The sequence below is a fragment of the Cetorhinus maximus genome, unplaced genomic scaffold (genome assembly GCF_964194155.1).
Source record: "Cetorhinus maximus unplaced genomic scaffold, sCetMax3.hap1.1 HAP1_SCAFFOLD_168, whole genome shotgun sequence".
Taxonomy (NCBI): domain Eukaryota; kingdom Metazoa; phylum Chordata; class Chondrichthyes; order Lamniformes; family Cetorhinidae; genus Cetorhinus; species Cetorhinus maximus.
The window spans coordinates 611,380-636,236 of record NW_027596154.1 but is presented as its reverse complement, the minus strand read 5'-3'; the positions used below and the strand labels follow the sequence as shown (position 1 = coordinate 636,236).

The 24,857-nt window shown below is 47.4% G+C and overlaps 1 protein-coding gene across 1 annotated transcript in view; it reads left to right on the top strand.

Annotated features, from left to right (window-relative positions):
- LOC144672961 (nitric oxide synthase 1-like) overlaps positions 1-24,857 on the top strand; it is a gene marked incomplete at its 5' end in the record, with an annotated part of 263,568 nt that overhangs the window by 175,691 nt on the left and 63,020 nt on the right. Inside the window, 2 exons of the mRNA XM_078534965.1 lie at positions 4,371-4,545; positions 10,913-11,051. Of these exons, the coding sequence (XP_078391091.1) occupies positions 4,371-4,545; positions 10,913-11,051 (314 nt within the window). The remainder of the gene's footprint in view (positions 1-4,370; positions 4,546-10,912; positions 11,052-24,857) is intronic.

The following is a 24,857-nucleotide window of genomic DNA, read 5'->3' as shown; positions in this document are numbered from 1 at the left end:
TGCTGTTTGGCACACAAGTAGTCCTGTGTTATAGCTTCACCAGGTTGACACCTCATTTTTAGGTATGCCAGGTGCTGCTCCTGGCATGCCCTCCTGCACTCTTCATTGAACTAGGATTGATCCCCTGGCTTGATGGTAATGGTAGAGTGGGGGATATGCTGGGCCACGAGGTTACAGATTGTGTTCGAGTATAATTCTGCTGATGCTGATGGCCCACAGCGCCTCATGAATGGCCAGTCTTGAGTTGCTAGATCTGTTTGAAACCAATCCCATTTAGCATGGTGGTAGTGCCACACATCACAATGGAGGGTGTCCTCAATGTGAAGGCGGGACTTCGTCTCCCCAAGGATTGTGCGGTGGTCACTCTTCCCGATACTGTCGTGGACAGATGTGGTAAGAACGAGGTCAAGTATGTTTTTCCCTCGTGTTGATTCCCTTACCACCTGCCGTAGACCCAGTCTGGCAGCTACGTATTTTAGCCAGCTCAGTCAGTAGTGGTGCTACCAAGCCACTCTTGGTGATGGAGATTGAAGTTCCCCACCCAGAGTACGTTCTGTGCCCTTGCCACCCTCATTGGTGTTCAACATGGAGGAGCGCTGATTCATCAGCTGAGGGAGGGCGGTATGTGGTAATCAGCAGGAGGTTTCCTTGCCCATGTTTGACCTGCCATGGAGCTTCATGGGGTCCGGAGTCAATGCTGAGGACTCCCAGGGCAACTCCCTCCCGACTGTATACCACTGTGCTGCCACCTCTGGGTGGGACAGGACATACCCAGGGATGGTGATGGTGATGTCTGGGACATTGTCTGTAAGGTATGATTCTGTGAGGATGACTATGTCAGCTGTTGCTTCTATCCTTGCTAATATGTCATCCTCAATACCATGAGTTCTTAGCTTGTGTAGTAATGTTTTGTCTGGCACCTTATCAAATTCCTTTTTGGAAATCCAAATACACACCTACAGGTTCTCCTTTATCTGCCCACGTATCACATCCTCAAAGGGCTCTAATAAAACTGTCATACATAGTTTCCCTTCCACAAAATCATGTTGACTCTTCTTGATTGTATTATGATTTTTGAAATGTCCTGTTACTACCTCCTTGATAATGGATTCCAGAATTTTCCCTGATTCCCCAGATGACCTGTAGATCCTGCTTTCTATCTTCTCCTTTCTTGAATAGTGGTGTTGCATTTGCAGCTTTCCAATCCACAAGGACCTTTCCAAAATCTAGGGAATTATGGAAGATTATAACCAATGCATCCACTCTCTCTGCAGCCACTTCTTTTAAGACCCTAGGATGCAGGCCATTATGTCCAGGCAACTTGTCACTGCTTAGCCCTAATAATTTTTACTCCAGTGATGGTGAATGTTTTAAATTCCTCCTTTTTTGCCTTTGATTTTCTACAATTACTGGGATTTTTTTTGTGTCTTCTACTGTAAAGGCGGATACGAAATACTTGTTCAAAACCATTGTTCCCCAGTACTAATTCAGTCTTATCCTATGAGGGACCAATTTGATTTGTACAATCTAAATGAAGATTAAAATCATTCATGATTATTGCAGTTTCTTTATTGCAAGCCCATATTATTTCTTGGTTTATACTCTGTCCAGTGTAGCTACTGTTAGGGGAGGCCTATAAACGACTCCCACTAGTGACATCTTACATGTGATCATCTTTCAAAATTCTATAGATTCTGGAACAGTGCCTGTGGATTAGAAGGTAGCAAATATCACTCCACAATTTAAGAAGGGAGGGAGAGAGATAACAGGGAACTACAGACTGACAAAAGGGTGTAATAACTGGGCACTATAATAATGGTGGGATTGGGCAGAGTCAACATGGATTTATGAAAATCATGTTTACCAAACCTGTTGGACTCTTTTGAGGATGTTACTAGCAGAATAGATAAGAGAGAATCAATGCTGTATTTGGATTTTCAGAAGGCTTTCATTAAGATCCCACACAGGAGGATAGTAAGCAAAATTAGAGCACATGGGATTGGCGGTAATATATTGGGTGATGATTGGTTAATGGACAGAAAACAGAGCAGGAATAAATGGGTCATTGTCAGGTTGGCATGTGGTGACTTGTGGGGTACCGCAAGGATCGGTGCTTGGGCCCCAGCTATTCACAATCTATATCAATGATTTAGATGTGGGGTTCAAATGTAATATTTCCAAGTTTGCTGATGACACAAAACTTGGTGGGAATGTGAGTTGTGTGGAGGATGCAAAGAGGCTTGAAGGGGATTTAGACAGACCAAGTGAATGGGCAAGAACATGGCAGATGGAATATAATGTGGAAAATGTGAAGTTATCCACTTTGTGAGGAAAAACAGAAATGCAGAGTATCTCTTAAATGGGGAGAGATTGGGAAGTGTTGATGTCCAAAAAGACCTGGATGTTCTTGTTCATAAGTCACTGAAAGCTAACATACAGGTTCAGCAAGCGACGAGGAAGGAAAACAATATGTTAGCAATTATTACAAGTGGATTTGAGTACAGGAGTAAGGAAGTCTTGCTGCAGTTGTATAGAGCCTTGGTGAGACCACACCTGGAGCATTGTGTACAATTTTAGTCTCCTTATCTAAGGAAGAGCATAGAGGGAGTGCAATGGAGGTTCACCAGACTAATTCCTGCGACGGTGGAACTGTCCTATGAGGAGGGATTGAGAAGACTGGGTCTGTATTCTCTAGAGTTTAGAAGAATGAGAGGTGATCTCATTGAAGTGTACAAAATTCTTACAGGGCTTGACAGAGTAGATACAGGAAGGATGTTTCTCTGGTCATGGAGTTTAGAACCAGGGGACACAGTCTCAGAATAAGAGGTACGCTATTTAGGACAGAGATGAGGAGTTCAGTCAGAGGGTGGTGAGTCTTTGGAATTCTCTACCCCAGGGGGCTGTGGAGGCTCAGTAATTGACAATGATCAAAGCACAGGGCGAGAGATTTCTAAATACCAATGACATTAAGGGATACGGGGATAGTGTGGGAAGGTGGTGTTGAGATAGAAGGTCAGCCATGATCTAGTTAAACGGTAGTGCACATTCGAGGGCCTGAATGGCCTTTTCCTGCTCCTATGTTCCTATCTCCTATCTTATCCTCTTGTTTATTAACAGAACTACCCCACCTCCTTCTCCTCTCTCCCTGTCTTCCAAAATGTCAAATACCCTGGAATATCCATGTCCCAGACATGGTCACTTTACAACCATATCTGTGTAATGGCTATCATATCACTCCCATTGATTTCTTTTTGTGCTATCAATTCATCCATTTTGTTATGAATGCTGGGTGCATTTAGACAAACAGCCTTTAATTCTGTCTTTTGACCATTTTTACCTACTCTGACCCTATTTGTTGGTGCAGTCTAATGTGTGTACACTCTGTCCCTTCCTGTCACACTCTGTATATCATTCCCCGCTTCGCTACCCTGCACTACTGTCTGTCCCTTCTTGTTAACTTCCTAAATTTCCCCTCACCTGAACCCTCCTCCACCCTCACTATTTAGTTTGAAGCCATACACCCCAAGGAGAAGGATGGTGTGGTCAACCTTGTCCAGAGCTGTAGACAGGTATGGAAGGATGAGGAGATATGGTTGCAATTGGTACATATTTTGCCATTTGTAGCTTTGATAAGAACTGTTTGGTACTGCGGCAGGGGCAGAAATGTGATTGGAGGGATGCAAAAATGGAGTTCCAGGAAAGATTGGAAGAGATTTGTATGGTGACAAAATGTTCAAGGACTTTGGAGAGGAAAGGGAGGTTGGAGATTGCAAGGACAGCGGGGTCAAGATTTGGTTCTTTTAGGAGACGGGGGATGATGGCAGAATTAAAAAAGAGAGGACAACACCTGAAGAGAGACAAGTGTGAACAATATGGGAGATGGTGGTGTAATGGTATTGTCACTAGGATAGTAATCCAAAGATCCAGGGCAATGCTGAGGGGGCATGGGTTCAAATCCCACTGTAGCAGCTGGTGGAATTTAAATTCGGTTAACAAAATTGGAATACTAAAAGCTAGCCTCAGTAATGATGACCATGAAACCATTGTCAATTGTTGTAAAAACCCATCTGGTCCTTTAGGGAAGGAAATCTGCTGTCCTTACCTGATCTAGCCTACAGGTGACTCCAGACCCACATCAATATGGTTGACTCTTAACTGCCCTCTGAAATGGCCTAGCAAGCCACTCAGTTTGAGGGCAATTAGGGATGGGCAACGAATACTGATTTTGCTAGTGGTGCCCATATCCCAGGAAAGAAAAAAAATCAGCTAACATGGGAACTAATACCCTCTCTATCCCTGTCTCACTCTTTAAAGTACAGGCACACCAGTACCTCAGACAGAGAGTTACAATCTGATTTTGATTCCTGCAGGTTTGCAGCTTTCGGTCTGGGTTCACGTGCATACCCACACTTCTGTGCTTTTGCCCGTGCCATTGACACAAGACTGGAGGAGCTGGGAGCAGAAAGAATCCTACCAATGGGAGAAGGGGACGAACTGTGTGGACAGGAGGATCTCTTCCGTGTTTGGTCCAAGAACATTTTCAAGGTCTTATGGGATGACTGAGGGCTGCTCTTGTTCTTATCTATTAGACAGTCGATTCTGTCTGACTGTCACATCTCATGTTAGCTGTGTTCCTGTGCACATTCTTTCCTACGTCACACCTTCTCTCTGTCCTTTCCTGTTTTAGTATTTCTCTCCTGAAACACAGAGAAATCCAGTGATAACATTTTGATCATATTTGGGGGAGAATGATGATTTCGAAAGAGAGGTGAGAGGGTGGATGGTCCAAAGAGAGGAAGTGCCAGAGGATTAGGGGCTCATGCCAAGGTGTGATCTCGTGAGAAGTGTCAGACCACCGCTGTGATGGTCTTGACGGGGCTCGAGTGGTGGAAGCTGTAACCAGGTGGGAAGTTTCATTGTCATCAGCACTTAGCTAGGTTTCTAAAAGGCCATGATGTCGATGCAATGGACAGCAAGGGCCTTGTTCACAAGTGAATGGAGTAACAGAACAATGGGAGAGAGAGATTATGGTAAAACAAATAAGAGGGTGCATGATGCATGTCAAGTGAAATCTTCAAGTGAGACCCAAGCCAAATGCAATAGGTGAAAGGGGGAGTGAATAGGGAATATGACTGGCCAAGAGACAATCTGAGAATAGGATGGCAGAAAAGATAAAATGGAACCCAAAAATCTTCTACCACCATGTGAGAGGTAGGTAATAAAAGGCAGGATGGGCCCTATGAGGAAAAAAGCTGAAATATGATTAGAGGTGCAGGGCAAAGCTAAAATACTTTGTGAGTACTTTGTTTACTAAGGAAGAGGATGCTGACAAGATGTTGGTGGAAGTGAAGGTAGTAGAGGTTAAGTGGTTACAGCTCAGAAGGAGGCCATTTAGAACCATAGAAAAGTTACAGCACAGAAGGAAGCCACTCGGCCCATCTTATCCATGCCAGCCTGAGGATACCCAGATGCCCTTTCTAACCCCACCTTCCTGCACACGGCCCATAGCCCTGCAGTTTACAGCACTTGAGGTGCAGACTTTTTAAATCAGTTTAAAGTTTCTGCCTCCACCACCAACTTGGGCAGCGAATTCCAGACACCCACTATCCTCTGCATAAAAAAATTCTTCCTCATGTACCCCCTACACCTTCTGCCACTTATCTTGAATCTATGTCCCCTGGTTCTAGAATTCTTCATCAAGGGAAACTATTTTATCCTGTCCACTCTATCTATTCCCCTCAGAATTTTGTACACCTCAATCCAGTCACCTCTTAGCCTTCTTTGTTCTAAGGAAAATAACCCCAATCTATCCCATCTCTCCTCGTAGCTACACTTTTCTAACCCTGGCAACATTCTTGTAAACCTCCTCTGCACTCTCTCCAGAGCTATTACGTCCTTCCTGTAATGTGGTGACCAGAACAGCACAAAATACTCCAGTTGTGGCCTCACCAGTTTTTTATACAATTCTAACATTATATCCTTACTTTTATATTCTATACCTCTGCTAATGAAGGAGAGCATTCTATATGCCTTCTTTACAACCTTGTCTACTTGAACTGCTGCCTTCAGGGACCTGTGTACTTGTACACCAAGATCTCTCACTTCATCTACCCCTCTTAGTATATTCCCATTTATTTTGTAATCCCTGTAACTGTTTGACTTCCCTAAATGTATGACCTCACACTTCTCTATGTTAAAATCCGTCTGCCACTTTACCGCCCACTCCACCAACCCATCTATATCGTTTTGGAGATTATGGCTATCCTCTACACTATCCAGTCTTTGCCAATCTTTGTGTCATCTGCAAATTTCCCAATTGTGCCCCCACATTCACGTCCAAATTGTCAATATATAACACAAACAGCAAGGGTCCCAACACCGAGCCCTGTGGAACACCACTTGAGACAACTTTCCATTCGCAAGGGCATCCATCGACCATTACCCTTTGTTTCCTATTACAAAGCCAACCTTTGATCCAGTTTGCCACATTACCCTGAATCCCATGGGCTTTTACTTTCCTGACCAATCTGCCATGCGGGGCCTTGTCAAATGCCTTGCTAAAATCTATGTACACAACATCCACTGCACTACCTTGATCAACCCTTCTTGTTAGTTCCTCAAAGAATTTGGCCCATTGTGTCCAATCACTGGCTCTCTGAAGGACCAACTCACATAGCGCTACTCTCTTGCCTTTTCCCTGTAACCCTGCGCACTCTTCCTTTTAAGGTATCCAATTCCCTCTTAAAAGACTGGATTGAATCTACCTCCACCACACTCTCAGGCAGTGCATTCCAGATCCTAATCACTCGATTCACCCCATCTCCACCACACTCTCAGGCAATGGATTCCAGGCCCTAATCACTCAATTCACCCCGTCTCCACCACACTCTCAGGCAATGGATTCCAGGCCCTAATCACTCGATTCACCCCGTCTCCACCACACTCTCAGGCAATGGATTCCAGGCCCTAATCACTCGATTCACCCCATCTCCACCACACTCTCAGGCAATGGATTCCAGATCCTAACCACTTGATTCACCCCGTCTCCACCACAATCTCAGGCAATGGATTCCAGACCCTAACCACTCGATTCACCCCGTCTCCACCACACTCTCAGGCAATGGATTCCAGACCCTAACCACTCGATTCACCCCGTCTCCACCACACTTTCAGGCAATGGATTCCAGATCCTAACCACTCGATTCACCCCGTCTCCACCACGCTCTCAGGCAGTGGATTCCAGACCCTAACCACTCTATTCACACCGTCTCCACCACACTCTCAGACAGTGGATTCCAGATCCTAACCACTCGATTCACCCCGTCTCCTCCACACTTTCAGGCAGTGGATTCCAGACCCTAACCACTTGATTCACCCCGTCTCTACCACACTCTCAGACAGTGCATTCCAGATCCTAACCACTCAATTGACCCTGTCTCCACCACACTCTCAGGCAGTGGATTCCAGACCCTAACCACTCAATTAACCCTGTCTCACCACACTCTCAGGCAGTGGATTCCAGACCGTAACCACTCGATTGACCCTGTCTCCACCACACTCTCAGGCAGCATATTCCAGATCCTAACCACTCGCTGTGTAAAAAGGTTTCTCCTCATGTCTCCAATTACCTTAGATCTGCGTCTCCTGGTTTTTGATCCTTCCACCAATGGGGACAATTTCTCCCTATCCACTCTGTCCAGACCCCTCACGATTTTGAACACCTCTATCAAATCTCTCAACCTTCACCTCTTTCCAAAAGTGCAGTGCCTAGAACTGGACTCAATACTCCAGCTGAAGCTGAACCAGTGTTTTATACAGGTTTAACATAACCTCCTCACTTTTGTACTCTATGCCCCTATTAAAGACTAGAATACTCTATGGTTTATTAACTGCTCTTTCAACCTGTCCAGCCACCTTCAATGATTTATCACATATACACCCAGGTCCCTCTACTCCTGCACCCCTGTTAGAATTTATTTTATATTGCCCTTCCATGTTCTTCCTACCAAAGTTAATCAGTTCACATTTCTCTGCATGAAATTTCACCTACCACTTGTCCACCCATTCCAACAACTTGTCTATGTCCTTTTGAAGTTCTACAATGTCCTCCTCGCAGTGCACAATACTTCCACATTTTGTTTAATCTGCAAATTTTGAAATTGTGCCATGTACAAAAATCTCTAGATCATTAATATATATTGGGAAGGCAAGGGTCCTAACACCGACCCCTGGAGAACTCCAGTATAAACCTTCTCTAGTCCGAGTATCATTAACCAGTACTCTTTGTTTCCTCTCACTCAACCAATTTCAAATTTATTCCATGGATTTAAATTTGCTCACAATCTGTTGTGCGAGACATTATGAAATGCCTTTCGGAAGTCCACGTACACCACATCAAAGCATTGCCCTCATCAACCCTCTCTGTTATCTCATCAAAAAACTCCAGCAAGTTAGTTAAAGAATCTTGCCCTTAACAAATCCATGCTGACCTTCCTTAATTAACATGCATTTACCCAAGTGACATTTTTTTTTCAAATGATCCTTTCTAAAAGCTTCCCCCGCCCAGCACTGAGGTTAAACTGCCCGGCCTGCAGTTTCTGGGCTTATCAATTTCAAACCCATCAAACGCCTGAGTTACCTCCTCTCTCACCATGATCTGGGCAGCATCTCCTTTCTTGGTTAAGACAGATGCAAAGTATTTGTTACATACCTCAGCCAAAGCCCTTGCTTTCATGTGTAAATCCCCCTTTTAGTCCTTAATTGGTTCCACTCCCCCCTTTTATTATTTATATGCCTAAGGAAGACTTTTGGGATTCCATGTTACGTTTGCGCCAGTTAGTTTATTTGCATACTCTGTCTTTGCTTCACTTACTTGCTTATTCAATTTTCTTCTGAACTTTCTGCATTCAGCCTGGTTCTCAACTGTATTATCTACTGAACACCTGTCATAAGCACCCTTTCTCTTCTTCATTTTAACCTTTATCTCTTTTATCATCCAGGGAGCTCAACTTTGCCCAACTTTTCCCTTTCGAGGGAATATACCTTGACTGTGCCTGAACTCTCTCTTGTTAAAGTTACAGTTTTGCCAGCCAAACTTAAATTCCAGTTTACCTGGGTCAGCTTCATTCTTGCCCCATTGAAGTTAGCTTTCCAAATTTTTCTTACTCTGGATTGCTCCTTGTCCTTTTCCATTGCCAACCTAACCCTTATGATACAATGATCACCGTCCTCTAAATGATACTTGATCCACTTATTCCCAAGAACCAGGTCTTGCAGTGCCTCCTTCCTCATTGGACTGGAAATATACTGCTGCAGAAAATTCTCCTAAACACACTCAAGGAACTCTTGTCCCTCACTGCCCCTTACACTACTACAATCCCAGTCAATATTTAGATAATTAACATCCCCCATAATAGAGTGTGATAACAAGTTGCTCTAGAATTCTTACGCCTCTCTGTAAATTCCTTGAAAATTTGTTCTTCTACATTCTTCCCACTAGTTGGTGGCCTATAGACCTAGCAATGTAATTGCACCTTTTTTGTTCCTCAACTCTCGTCAAATCGATTCTGTCCTTGACCCCACTCTCCAGTACTGCGATGTTCTCCTCAATCACCCCTCTGCCTTTTCTCCCTTTCCTATCTTTCCTGAACACTTTGTGCCTGGAAATATTTAACACCCTGTAATGTCCTCCTTTGAGTCACTTGCACTTGTTAGGATTTGGTCGACTGTATTCGCCGCTCACAATGTGGTCTCCTCTACATTGCGGAGACTAAACGGAGAGTGGGTGGCCACTTTGCAGAACATCTTTGCTCAGTCCATAAGCATGACTCTGACCTTCCTGTCGCTTGCCATTTCAATTCACCATCTTGCCCTCATAATCACATTTCTGTCCTTGGCCTGCTGCAATGTCCAAGTGAAGCCCAACACAAGCTGGAGGAACAGCAGCTCATCTTCCAATAAGGCACTTTAAGGCCTTCTGGACTTAATATTGAGTTCAACAACTTCAGACCATGAACTCTCTTTTCCATTTTGATTTTTTCCAACCCCCTTCCCCAAGTGCCAGTCTGTATCGTGTTCTCATGTTTTGCTTTCAGAAAGTGCTGACTCTTGCTCTGCAATTAACACATTCTGTTTTCAGAGTTGACTGTTATGCCACTATTAACACCCACTTTAGTGTTTAATACTATCATTACCACTCTCTTTGTCTTGCATTTTAGTCATTTAATCTCGCCTGATCTCCCACCTATCCCTGACTGTCTCTTTTGCTCCACCCCTCTCGTCAACAGTATAAAACCCATCACGTCTGAAGAAGTATGGATTCAAAACGTTAACTCTGTTTCTCTCTCCAGAGATGCTGTCAGTCTTGCTGAGTTTTTCCAGCATTTCATGTTTTTATTGGAGATAGTGAAAGGGCTTACCATAATTTTCCAATCTTTCCCAGATATAGGGGAGGTGCTGGAGGTTTGGACAGTGCCTCCTGTTTCCCGTCTTCTCTGGGAAAACCTGACCCATATAGTTTATACAAGAAGCTATGACAAACTTAATAAAACATTAGTCTCAACATCAATTTCTGGGTGCTGCACCTGAGGAAGAAAGTGAAGGTTTCGGAGAGGGTGCAGAAAAGATTCTTGTGAATGGTTCCAGGAATGAGCCACCTTTGTTACATGGTTAGATTGGAGAAGCTGGGACTGTTCTCCTTGGAGAAGAGAAGGTTGAAAGGAGATTTGATAGAGCTATTCAAAATCAGAGTAGATAGGGAGAAACTGTACCCATTGGTGGAAGGATCAAGAACAGAAAATTTTGATTTATGATTGGTAAAAGAAGCAATGGTGACATAAGGAACACATTTTTTCAAACAGTGAGTGGTTAGGATCACACACCAGCTAATGTCAAGTTGTCATTTTGCCCACAGGCAGCCTGTGAAGTTTTCTGTATCGATGATGATCATGGTGGTCAGGATGATAAGAACTCACTTTTCCACAATGACAGTACCTGGAAACCAAACAAATATAGAATTTCTATAGTGGCTGAGGCGACAGAACTAGCAGCAGGTAAAACCAGACGGGATACTGAGTGTTTATAAAAGGACTGAGTGTACCAACACTGCCTGTGTGTCTGGAAAACAGGACTGAGTTTCCCCACACTGATTGTGTGTTTATAACCAGACTGAGTGTCCCAGCGCTGACTGTGTGTTTAACAGGACTGAGTGTCCCAGCACTGACTGTACGTGTTTTAAAGGACTGAGTGTCCCAACACAGCCTGTGTCCATGTAACAGGACTGAGAGTCCCAGCACTGCCTGTGTGTCTGTAACAGGACTGACTGTCCCAGCACCAACTGTTTGTCTGTAACAAGCCTGAGTGTCCCAGCACTGACTGTGTCTGTAATAAGACTGAGAGTCCCAGCACTGCCTGTGTGTGTATAAAAGGACTGCGTGTCCGAGCACTGACCGTGTGCGTGTAGCAGGACTGAGTGTCCCAGGATTGACTGTGAGTATATTGCTGGACTGAGTGTCCCAACGCTGACTGTGTGTGTTTAACAGGACTGCATGTCCCAGCACTGCCTGTGTCCATGTAAAAGGACTGAGAGTCCCAGCACTGACTGTGTGTCTGTAACAGGTCTGAGTGTCCCTGCATTGACTCTTTGTATAACAGGGCCGAGGTCTCCCAGCAGCGACTGTGTGTGTAAATCACGACTGAGTGACCCAGGACTGACTGTCTGTGTACACCAGGACTGAGTGTCCCAGCACTGACTGCATCCGTATAATAAGACTCAGTTTCCCTGCACTGACTGTGTCTGTAAGAGGACTGAGTGTCCCAGCACTGACTGTGTGTCTGTAACAGGACTGGGTGTCCCAGCACTGACAGTGTGTGTGCAACAGAACTGTGTGTCCCAGCACTGACTGTGTCTGTAAGAGGACTGAGTGTCCCAGCACTGACTGTGTGTGTATAACAGGACTAGGTGTCCCAGCATTGACTGTGTCTGTTTAACAGGACTGAGTCCCAGCGCAGACTGTGTGCGCATTACAGGACTGAGAGTCCCAGCACTGACTGTGTGTGTATAACAGGACTGAGTGTCCCAGCGCTGACTGTACGTCTATAACAGGACTGAGAGTCCCAGCACTGACTCTGTGTCTGTAACAGGACTGAGAGTCCAAGCACTGACTGTGTGTGTATAACAGGACCGAGTGTGCCAGGACTGACTGTGTGCGTGTAACAGGACTGAGTGTCCCAGCTCTGACTCAGTACACAACAGGACTGAGTGTCCCAAGATTGACTGAGAGTATATTGCTGGCCTGAGTGTCCCAACGCTGACTGTGTGTGTTTAACAGGACTGCGTGTCCCAGCACTGCCTGTGTCCATGTAAAAGGACTGAGAGTCCCAGCACTGACTGTGTGTCTGTAACAGGTCTGAGTCTCCCTGCATTGACTCTTTGTATAACAGGGCCGAGGTCTCCCAGCAGCGACTGTGTGTGTAAATCACGACTGAGTGACCCAGGACTGACTGTCTGTGTACACCAGGACTGAGTGTCCCAGCACTGACTGCGTCCGTATAATAAGACTCAGTTTCCCTGCACTGACTGTGTGTGAGAAACAGGACTGAGATTCCCGGTGTTTAGACAGTGTGTGCATATCAGGATTTATTCTCACAGCACAGGTGCACAGCCTGTGTAATTGCTCCGAGTGACCCAACACTGACTATGTGTGTGTAACATGACTCGGTGTCCCGGCACTGAGTGTGTCCTTGTAACAACTCTGAGAGTCCCAGCACTGACTGTGTTTGTATCACAGGACTGAGTGTCCAGGTACTGACTGTGTATGTATAACAGGACTGAGTGTCGCAGCACTGAGTGTCCCAGCACTGACTGTGTGTGTGGGTAACAGGACCGAGTGTGCAGGACTGACTGTGTGTGTATAACAGGTCCGAGTGTACCAAGACTGACAGTGTGTCTGTAACAGGACTGAGTGTCCCAGCACTGACTGTGTGCGTGTAGCAGGACTGAGTACCCAGCTCTGACTGTGACCGTGTAACAGGACTGAGTGTCCCAGCACTGACTGTGAGTGTGCAACAGGACTGTGAGTGTCCCAGCAAGGCCTGTGTCCGTGTAACAGGACTGAGTGTTCCAGCACTGGCTATGTATGTGTAACAGGTCTGTGTGTCCCAGCATTGACTGTGTGTGTATTACAGGTCTCAGTGTGCCAGCATTGACTCTTTGTATAACAGGGCCGAGTGTCCCAGCAGCGACTGCGTGTGTAAATCACAACTGAGTGACCCAGGACTGACTGTCTGTGTAAACCAGGACTGAGTGTCCCAGCACTGACTGCGTCCGTGTAACAAGACTCAGTTTCCCTGCACTGACTGTGTGTGAGAAACAGGACTGAGATTCCCAGTATTTAGACAGTGTGTGCATATCAGGATTTATTCTCACAGCACAGGCGCACAGCCTGTGTTATTGCTCCGAGTGACCCACCACTGACTATGTGTGTGTTACATGACTGAGTGTCGAAGCACTGAGTGTGTCTGTAAGAGGACTGAGTGTCCCAGCACTGACTGTGTGTCTGTAACAGGACTGGGTGTCCCAGCACTGACAGTGTGTGTGCAACAGAACTGTGAGTGTTCCAGCACTGACTGTGTCTGTAACAGGACTGAGTGTCCCAGCACTGACTGTGTGTGTATAACAGGACTAGGTGTCCCAGCATTGACTGTGTCTGTTTAACAGGACTGAGTCCCAGCACTGACTGTGTGTGTATAACAGGACCGAGTGTGCCAGGACTGACTATGTGTCTGTAACAGGACTGAGTGTCCCAGCACTGAGAGTCCCAGCACTGACTGTGTGTGTATAACAGGACTGAGTGTCCCAGCACTGACTGTGTGTGTATAACAGGACCGAGTGTGCCAGGACTGACTATGTGTCTGTAACAGGACTGAGTGTCCCAGCACTGAGAGTCCCAGCACTGACTGTGTGTGTATAACAGGACCGAGTGTGCCAGGACTGACTGTGTGTCTGTAACAGGGCTGAGTGTCCCAGCACTGAGAGTCCCAGCACTGACTGTGTGTGTATAATAGGACTGAGTGTCCCAGCACTGACTGTGTGTGTATAACAGGACCGAGTGTGCCAGGACTGACTGTGTGTCTGTAACAGGGCTGAGTGTCCCAGCATTGACTGTGTGTGTGTTACAGGTCTCAGGTGTGCCAGCATTGACTCTTTGTATAACAGGGCCGAGTGTCCCAGCAGCGACCCTGTGTGTAAATCACGACTGAATGACCAAGGACTGACTGTCTGTGTACACCAGGACTGAATGTCCCAGCACTGACTGCGTCCGTGTAACAAGACTCAGTTTCCCTGCACTGACTGTGTGTGAGAAACAGGACTGAGATTCCCAGTATTTAGACAGTGTGTGCATATCAGGATTTATTCTCACAGCACAGGCGCACAGCCTGTGTCATTGCTCCGAGTGACCCACCACTGACTGTGTGTGTTACATGACTGAGTGTCGAAGCACTGACTGTGTGCGTATAACAGGACTGAGAGTCCCAGCACTGATTGTGCGCGTATAACAAGACTGAGTGTCCCAGCACTGACTGTGCGTCTATAACAGAACTGAGAGTCCCAGCATTGACTGTGTGCGTATAAGAGGACTGAGTGTCCCAGCAACAACTTTGCGTCTATAACAGGACTAGGTGTCCCAGCACTGAGTGTGTCCGTGTAACAGGACTGTGAGTGTCCCAGCACTGACTGTGTGTCTGTAACAGGACTGAGTGTCCCAGCACTGACTGTGTGTGTATAACAGGACCGAGTGTGCCAGGACTGACTGTGTCCGTGTAACAGGTCTGAGTGTCCCAGCCCGGCCTGTGTCCGTGTAACAGGACTGAGTGTCCCAGCATTGGCTATGTATGTGTAACATGTCTGAGTGTCCCATCATTAATGTTTGTGTAAAACAGGTCTGAGTGGCCCAGCATTGACTCTTTGTATAACAGGGCCGAGTGTCCCAGCAGCGACTGTGTGTGTAAATCACAACTGAGTGACCCAGGACTGACTGTCTGTGTATAACAGGACTGAGTGTCCCAACAATGACTGTGCGTCTATAACAGGAATAGGTGTCCCAGCACTGTGTGTGTCCGTGTAACAAGACTGTGAGTGTCCCAGCACTGACTGTGTGACTGTAACAGGACTGAGTGTCCCAGCACTGATTGTGTGTGTATAAAAGGACTGAGTGTCCCAGCACTGACTGTGTGTCTGTAACAGGACTGAGTGTCCCAGCTCTGACTGAGTACACAACAGACTGAGTGTCCCAGGACTCACCGTGTATCTATAATGGGACTGAGTGACCCAGGACTGACTGTGTGTGTATTGCTAGACTGAGTGTCCCAGCACTGACTGTGTCAGTGTAACAGGACTGAGAGTCCCAACACTGACTGTGTGTCTGCAACAGGACTGAGTGTCCCAGCACTGATTGTGTCCGTGTAACAGGGCTGAGAGTCCCAGCATTGACTCTTTGTTTAACAGAGCGGAGACTCCCAGCAGCGACTGTGTGTGTAAGTCATGACTGAGATTCCCAGCATTTAGACAGTGTGTGCATATCAGGATTTATTCTCACAGCACAGGCACACAGCCTGTGTAATTGCTCCAAGTGACCCACCACTGACTATGTGTGTGTAACATGACTGAGTGTCGAAGCACTGATTGTGTGTGCATTACAGGACTGAGTGTCCCAGCACTGACTTTGTGTCTAACAGGTCTGAGCATCCCAGGACTGGCCGTGTGTGCATAACAGGACTGAGTGTCCCAGGGCTGACTGTGTCTGTCTGTAAAAATGACTGGGTGTCCCAGCACTGAGTGTGTCTGTCTGTAACAGGACTGGGTGTCCCAGCACTGACTGTGCGTCTATAACAGGACTGAGAGTCCCAGCACTGACTGTGTCTGTCTGTAACAGGACTGAGTGTCCCAGCCCTGATTGTGTCCATGTAACAGGACTGAGTGTCCCAGAACTGACTGTGCGTGTATTGCAAGACTGAGTGTCCCAGCGCTGACTGTGTTTGTATTGCTGGACTGAGTGTCCCAGCACTGACTGTGCGTGTACAACAGGACTGAGTGTCCCAGCACTGAGTGTGTCTGTTTAACAGGAATGAGTGTCCCAGCACTGACTGTGTGTTTATTGCTGAACTGAGTGTCCCAGAACGGACCGTGTGTACACAACAGGACTGAGTGTCCCAGCGCGAACTGTGTGTGTGTAAGAGGACTGAGTGTCCCACCATTGACCCTGCGTGTTTAACAGGACTGAGTGTCCCAGCACTGACTCTGTCCGTGTAACAGGACTGAGTGTCCGAGCACTGACTGTGTCCGTGTAACAGGACTGAGTGTCCCAGCACTGACTGTGTGTGTACAACAGGACTGAGTGTCCCAGTACTGACTCTGTCCGTGTAACAGGACTGAGTGTCCGAGCACTGACTGTGTCCGTGTAACAGGACTGAGTGTCCCAGCACTGACTGTGTGTGTACAACAGGACTGAGTTTCCCAGCACTGACTGTGTGTGTTGAACAGTACTGAGTGTCCCAGCATTGACTGTGAGCGTGCAGCAGGACTCAGTGTACCAGCTCTGACTATGTTCACAACAGGACTGATTGTCCCAGCACTGACTGTGTATGTGTAAAAGGACTGAGTGTGCCAGCACTGAGTGTGTGAGTTGTGTGTGTGTGTAACAGGACTGAGTGTCCAAAAACTGGGTGTGTTTATTTAACAGGCCTGAGTGTCCCTGCACTGACTATGTGTGTATAGCAGGACTGAGTGCCCCTGGACTGACTGTGTCTGTGTAACAGGACTGAGTGACCCAGCACTCACTGTCTGTGTATAAGAGGACTAAGTGTCCCAGCACTGTCTATGTGTGCATAACAGGACTGTGTCCCAGCGCTGACTGTGTGTGTGTATAAAAGGACTGAGTGTCCAAGCACTGACTGTGTGTGTATAAAAGGACAGAGTGTCCCAGCACTGATTGTGCGTGTATAAAAATATTGAGTGTCCCAGCACTGACTGCGTGTGTATTACTGGACTGACTGTCCCAACATGGACTGTGTATGTGTAACAGGTCTGAGTGTCCCAGCACTGACTGTGTGTGTAACAGGGCTGGGAGTCCCAGCACTGTCTTTGTGTGTATAAAAGGACTGAGTGTCCCAGCACTGACTGTGTCTGTTTAACAGGACTGAGTGTCCCAGCACTGAGTGTGTGTCTGGAACAGGACTGACTCCCAGCAAAGACTGTCAGTCTGTAACGGGAATGAATGTCCCAGCATGGACTGTGTGTGTGTAAGAGGAGTGAGTGTCCCACCATTGACCGTGCGTGTTTAACAGAAATGAGTGTCCCAGCACTGAGTGTGTGTGTGTAACAGGGTTGAGTGTCCCAGCACTGAGTGTGTGTATAATAGGACTGAGTGTCCCAGCACTGAGTGGGTATACAAAAGGACTGAGTGTCCCAGCACTGACTGTATCTGTGTAACAAGACTGAGTCCCAGCGCTGACTGTGTGTGAATAACAGGTCTGAGTGTCCCAGCATTTAACGTTTGTGTAAAACAGGTCTGAGTGGCCCGGCATTGACTCATTGTATAATATGGCCGAGTGTCCCAGCAGCGACTGCATGTGTAAATCACGACTGAGTGACGCAGGACTGACTGTCTGTGTAAACCAGGACTGAGTGCCCCAGCACTGACAGCGTCCGAGGAACAAGACTCAGTTTCCCTGCACTGACTGTGTGTGAGAAACAGGACTGAGATTCCCAGTATTTAGACAGTGTGTGCATATCAGGATTTATTCTCACAGCACAGGCGCACAGCCTATGTAATTGCTCCGGGTGACCCACCACTGACTATGTGTGTGTAACATAACTGAGTGTCGAAGCACTGACTGTGTGCGTAAAACAGGACTGAGTGTCCCAGCGCTGACTGTGCGTCTATAACAGGACTGAGAGTCCCAGCACTGACTGTGTGCGTATAACAGGACTGAGTGTCCCAGCGCTGACTGTGCGTCTATAACATGACTGAGTGTCGAAGCACTGATTGTGTGCGTATATAACAGGACTGAGTGTCCCAGTGCTGACTGTGCGTCTATAACAGGACTGAGAGTCCCAGCACTGACTGTGTCCGTGTAGCATGACTGAGTGTCCCAGCACTGACTGTGTGCATGCAGCAGGACTGATTGTCACAGCACTGACTGTGTGTCTTTAACAGGAATGAGTGCCCAGCACTGAGTGTGTGTGTGTGTACAAAAGTACTGAGTGTCCCAGCACTGACTGTGTATGTTTAAAAGGACTGAGTGTCCCAATACTGATTGTGTGTGTATAAAAAGATTGAGTGTCCCAGCACTGACTGCGTGTGTATTGCTGGACTGACTGCCCCAACATGGACTGTGTATGTGTAACAGGTCTGGGAGTCCCAGCACCGTCTTTGTGTGTATAAAACAACTGAGTGTCCCAAAACTGGGTGTGTTTGTTTAACAGGACTGAGTGTCACTGCACTGACTGTGTGTGTTGAACAGAGCTGACTGTCCCAGTACTGACTGTGTGTTTAAAACTGGACTGAGTGTCCCAGCACTGACTTTGTGTCTAACAGGACTGAGTGTCCCAGCACTGTTTGTGTGTTTAACAGGACTGAGTGTCCCAGCACTGTCTTTGTGTGTATAAAAGGACTGAGTGTCCCAGCACTGACTCTGTGTCTATTGCAGGACTGAGTGACCCAGCACTGTTTGTGTGTTTAACAGGACTGAGTGTCCCAGCACTGTCTTTGTGTGTTTCAAAGGACTGAGTGTCCCAGCACTGACTGTGTGTGCATTACAGGACTGAGTGTCCCAGCACTGAGTTTGTGTCTAACAGGACTGAGTGTCCCAGGACTGGCCATGTGTGCATAACAGGACTGAGTGTCCCAGCACTAACTGTGTATGTTTAAAAAGATTGAGTGTCCCAGCACTGACTGCGAGTGTATTGCTGGACTGACTGTCCCAACATGGACTGTGTATGTGTAACAGGTCTGAGTGTTTCCGCACTGACTGTGTGTGTAACAGGGCTGGGAGTCCCAGCACTGACTGTGTGTGCATAACAGGACTGAGAGTCCCAGCACTGACTGAGTGTGCATAACAGGACTGAGTGTCCCAGCACTGACTTTGTGTCTGACAGGTCTGAGTGTCACAGGAGTGTGTGCATAACAGGACGGAATGTCCCAGCACTGACATTGTGTCTAACAGGTCTGAGTGTCCCAGCACTGACTGTGTGTGTGCATAACAGGACTGAGTGTCCCAGCACAGTGTGTGTGTTTAACAGGACTGAGTGTCCCAGCACTGAGTGTGTGTCTGGAACAGGACTGACTCCCAGCAATGACTGTGTGTCTGTAACAGGAATGAGTGTCCCAGCATGGACTGTGTGTGTGTAAGAGGACTGAGTGTCCCATCATTGACCGTGTGTGTTTAACAGGACTGAGAGTCCCACCATTGACCGTGCATGTGTAAGAGGGTTGAGTGTCCCAGCACTGATTGTGTGTATAAAAGGACTGAGTGTCCCAGCACTGACTGTATCTTTGTAACAAGACTGAGTCCCAGCGCTGACTGTGTGTGAATAACAGGTCTGAGTGTCCCAGCATTGACTCTTTGTATAACAGGGCCGAGTGTCCCAGCAGCGACTGCGTGTGTAAATCACGACTGAGTGACCCAGGACTGACTGTCTGTGTATACCAGGACTGAGTGTCCCAGCACTGACTGCGTCCGTGTAACAAGTCTCAGTTTCCCTGCACTGACTGTGTGTGAGAAACAGGACTGAGATTCCCAGTATTTAGACAGTGTGTGCATATCAGGATTTATTCTCACAGCACAGGCCAGTGTAATTGCTCAAAGTAACCCAGCACTGACTATGTGTGTGTAACATGACTGAGTGTCGATGCACTGGCTGTGTGCGTAAACAGGACTGAGTGTCCCAGCGCTGACTGTGCATCTATAACATGACTGAGAGTCCCAGCACTGACTGTGTCTGTCTGTAACAAGACTGGGTGTCCCAGCACTGATTGTGTCCATGTAACAGGACTGAGAGTCCCAGAACTGACTGTGCGTGTATTGCAGGACTGAGTGTCCCAGCGCTGACTGTGTTTGTATTGCTGGACTGAGTGTCCCAGCACTGACTGTCCGTGTACAACAGGACTGAGTGTCCCAGCACAGACTGTGTCTGTGTAACAGGACTGTGTGTCCCAGCACTGACTGTGTCTGTCTGTAACAAGACTGGGTGTCCCAGCACTGATTGTGTCCGTGTAACAGGACTGAGAGTCCCAGAACTGACTGTGTTTGTATTACTGGACTGAGTGTCCCAGCACTGACTGTCCGTGTACAACAGGACTGAGTATCCCAGCACTGACTGTGTCCGTGTAACAGGACTGAATGTCCGAGCACTGACTGTGTCCGTGTAACAGGACTGAGTGTCCGAGCACTGACTGTGTGTGTTGAACAGTACTGAGTGTCCCAGCATTGACTGTGAGCGTGCAGCAGGACTCAGTGTACAAGCTCTGACTGTGTACACAACAGGACTGATTGTCCCAGCACTAACTGTGTATGTGTAAAAGGACTGAGTGTGCCAGCACTGAGTGTGTGTGTTGTGTGTGTGTGTAACAGGACTGAGTGTCCAAAAACTTAGTGTGTTTATTTAACAGGACTGAGTGTCCCTGCACTGACTCTGTCCATGTAACAGAACTGAGTGACCCAGCACTGACTGTGTGTGTATAAAAGACTCAGTGTCCCAGCACTAACTATGTGTGTATAACAGGACTGAGTGCCCCAGGACTGACTGTGTCCATGTAACAGGACTGAGTGACCCAGCACTGACTGCGTGTGTATAAAAGGACTGAGTGTCCAAGCACTGACTGTGTGTATATAAAAGGATTGAGTGTCCCAGCACTGACTGCTTGTGTAATACTGGACTGACTGTCCCAACATGGACTGTGTATGTGTAAAAGGTCTGAGTGTCCCAGCACTGACTGTGTGTGTAACAGGGCTGGGAGTCTCAGCACTGTCTTTGTGTGTACAAAAGAACTGAGTGTCAAAGAACTGACAGTGTGTGTAAAACAGGACTGAGTGTCCCAGCACTGATTGTGTGTGTATATAAGGACTCAGTGTCCCAGCACTGACTGTTTGTGTATAACAGGACTGACTGTCCCAGCACTGACTGTGTGTGTATAACAGGACTGAGTGTCCCAGCACTGATTGTGTGTGTATATAAGGACTCAGTGTCCCAGCACTGCCTGTGTGTGTATTGCTGAACTGAGAGATCCAGCACGGACTGTGTGTGTGTAAGAGGACTGAGTGTCCCACCATTGACCGTGCGTGTTTAACAGGGTTGAGTGTCCCAGCACTGAGTGTGTGTATAAAAGGACTGAGTGCCCCTGCACTGACTGTGTGTCTGGAAAAGGACTGAGTGTCCCAGCACTGACTTTATCCGTGTAACAGGACTGAGTCCCAGTGCTGACTGTGTGTGAATAACAGGTCTGAGTATCCCAGCATTGAATGTTTGTGTAAAACAGGTCTGAGTGGCCCAGCATTGACTCTTTGTATAACAGGGCCAAGTGCCCCAGCAGCGACTGCATGTGTAAATCACGACTGAGTGACCCAGGACTGACTGTCTGTGTAAACCAGGACTGAGTGTCCCAGCACTGACTGCGTCCGTGTAACAAGACTCAGTTTCCCTGCACTGACTGTGTGTGAAAAACATGACTGAGATTCCCAGTATTTAGACAGTGTGTGCATATCAGGATTTATTCTCACAGCACAGGCGCACAGCCTATGTAATTGCTCCGAGTGACCCACCACTGACTATGTGTGTGTAACATGACTGAGTGTCGAAGCACTGACTGTGTGCGTTTAACAGGACTGAATGTCCCAGCGCTGACTGTGCGTCTATAACAGGACTGAGAGTCCCAGCACTGACTGTGTGCGTATAACAGGACTGAGTGTCCCAGCGCTGACTGTGCGTCTATAACATGACTGAGTGTCGAAGGACTGATTGTGTGCGTATATAACAGGACTGAGAGTCCCAGCACTGACTGTGTCCGTGTAACAGGACTGAGTATCCGAGCACTGACTGTGTCCATGTAGCATGACTGAGTGTCCCACCACTGACCGTGTGCGTGCAGCAGGAATCAGTGTACCAGCTCTGACTGTGTACACAACAGGACTGATTGTCGCAGCACTGACTGTGTGCCTTTAACAGGAATGAGTGCCCAGCACTGAGTGTGTGTGTGTACAAAAGTACTGAGTGTCCCAGCACTGACTGTGTATGTTTAAAAGGACTGAATGTCCCAGCACTGATTGTGTGTGTATAAAAAGATTGAGTGTCCCAGCACTGACTGCATGTGTATTGCTGGACTGAATTGTCCCAAAACCTATTGTGTATGTGTAACAGGTCTGGTAGTCCCAGCACTGTCTTTGTGTGTATAAAAGGACTGAGTGTCCCAAAACTGGGTATGTTTGTTTAACAGGACTGAGTGTCACTGCACTGACAGTGTGTCTACTGCAGGACTGACTGTCCCAGTACTGACTGTGTGTTTAAAACTGGACTGAGTGTCCCAGAACTGACTGTGTGTGCATTACAGGACTGTGTGTCCCAGCACTGACTGTGTATGTTTAAAAAGATTGAGTGTCCCAGCACTGACTGCAGTGTATTGCTGGACTGACTGTCCCAACATGGACTGTGTATGTGTAACAGGTCTGAGTGTCCCAGCACTGACTGTGTGTGTAACAGGGCTGGGAGTCCCAGCACTGACTTTGTTTCTAACAGGTCTGAGTGTCCCACCATTGACTGTGCGTGTTTAACAGGAATGAGTGTTCCAGCACTGAGTGTGTGTGTGTAACAGGGTTGGGTATCCCAGCATCGAGTGTGTGTGTGTAACAGGGTTGAGTGTCCCAGCACTGAGTGTATGTGTATGTAACAGGGTTTAGTGTCACAGCACAGAGTGTGTGTATAAAAGGACTGAGTGTACCTGCACTGACTCTATGTGTAACAAGACTGAGTCCCAGCGCTGACTGTGTGTGAATAACAGGTCTGAGTGTCCCAACATTGAATGTTTGTGTAAAACAGGTCTGAGTGGCCCAGCATTGACTCTTTGTATAACAGGGCCGAGTGTCCCAGCAGCGACTGTGTGTGTAAATCACGACTGAGTGACCCAGGACTGACTGTCTGTGTTCACCAGGACTGAGTGTCCCAGCACTGACTGCGTCCGTGTAATAAGACTCAGTTTCCCTGCACTGACTGTGTGTGAGAAACAGGACTGAGATTCCCAGTATTTAGATAGTGTGTGCATATCAGGATTTATTCTCACAGCTCAGGCGCACAGCCTGTGTAATTGCTCCAAGTAACACAGCACTGACTATGTGTGTGTAACATGACTGAGTGTCGAAGAACTGACTGTGTGCATTTAACAGGACTGAGTGTCCCAGCGCTGACTGTGCATCTATAACAGGACTGAGAGTCCCAGCACTTAATGTGTCTGTCTGTAACAGGACTGGGTGTCCCTGCACTGAGTGTGTCCGTGTAACAGGACTGAGAGTCCCAGAACTGACTGTGCGTGTATTGCAGGACTGAGTGTCCCAGCGCTGACTGTGTGTGTACAACAGGACTGAGTGTCCCAGCACTGACTGTGTCTGTGTAACAGGACTGAGTGTCCCAGCACTGACTGTGTCCGTGTAACAGGACTGAGAGTCCCAGAACTGACTGTGCGTGTATTGCAGGACTGAGTGTCCCAGCGCTGACTGTGCGTGTACAACAGGACTGAGTGTCCCAGCACTGACTGTGTCTGTGTAACAGGACTGAGTGTTCCAGCACTGACTGTGTCCGTGTAACAGGAATGAGTGTCCCAGCACTGACTGTGTGTGTATTGCTGAACTGAGTGTCTCAGCGCGGACTGTGTGTGTGTAAGAGGACTGTGTGTCCCACCATTGACCGCGCGTGTTTAACAGGAATAAGTGTCCCAGCACTGACTCTGTCTGTGTAACAGGACTGAGTTTCCCAGCACTGACTGTGTCCATGTAACAGGACTGGGTGTCCGAGCACTGACTGTGTCCGTGTAACAGGACTGAGTTTCCCAGCGCTGACTGTGTCCGTGTAACAGGACTGAGTGTCCGCGCACTGACTGTGTCCGTGTAACAGGACTGAGTGTCCGAGCACTGACTGTGTCCGTGTAACAGGACTGAGTTTCCTAGCACTCTCTGTGTGTGTTGAACTGAACTGAGTGTACCAGCTTTGACTCTGTACACAACAGGACTGATTGTCCCAGCACTCACTGTGTATGTGTAAAAGGACTGAGTGTGCCAGCACTGAGTGTGTGTGTTGTGTGTGTGTGTAACAGGACTGAGTGTCCAAAAACTGGGTGTGTTTATTTAACAGGACTGAGTGTCCCTGCACTGACTCTGTCTGTGTAACAGGACTAAGTGACCCAGCACTGACTATGTGTGTATAACAGGACTGAGTGCCCCAGGACTGACTGTGTCTGTGTAGCATGACTGAGTGACCCAGCACTGACTGTGTCTGTGTAGCAGGACTGAGTGACCCAGCACTGACTATGTGTGTATAACAGGACTGAGTGCCCCAGGACTGACTGTGTCTGTGTAGCAGGACTGAGTGACCCAGCACTCACTGTCTGTGTATAACAGGACTAAGTGTCCCAGCACCGACTGTGTGTGCATAACAGGACTGAGTGTCCCAATTCAGACTGTGTCCGTGTAACAGGACTGAGTCTCCCAGCACTGACTGTGTGTGTCTAAAAGGACTTACTGTGTCAGCACTGACTGTGTGTCTAAAACAGGACTGAGTGTCCCAGCACTGACTGTTTGTCTAACATGACTGAGTG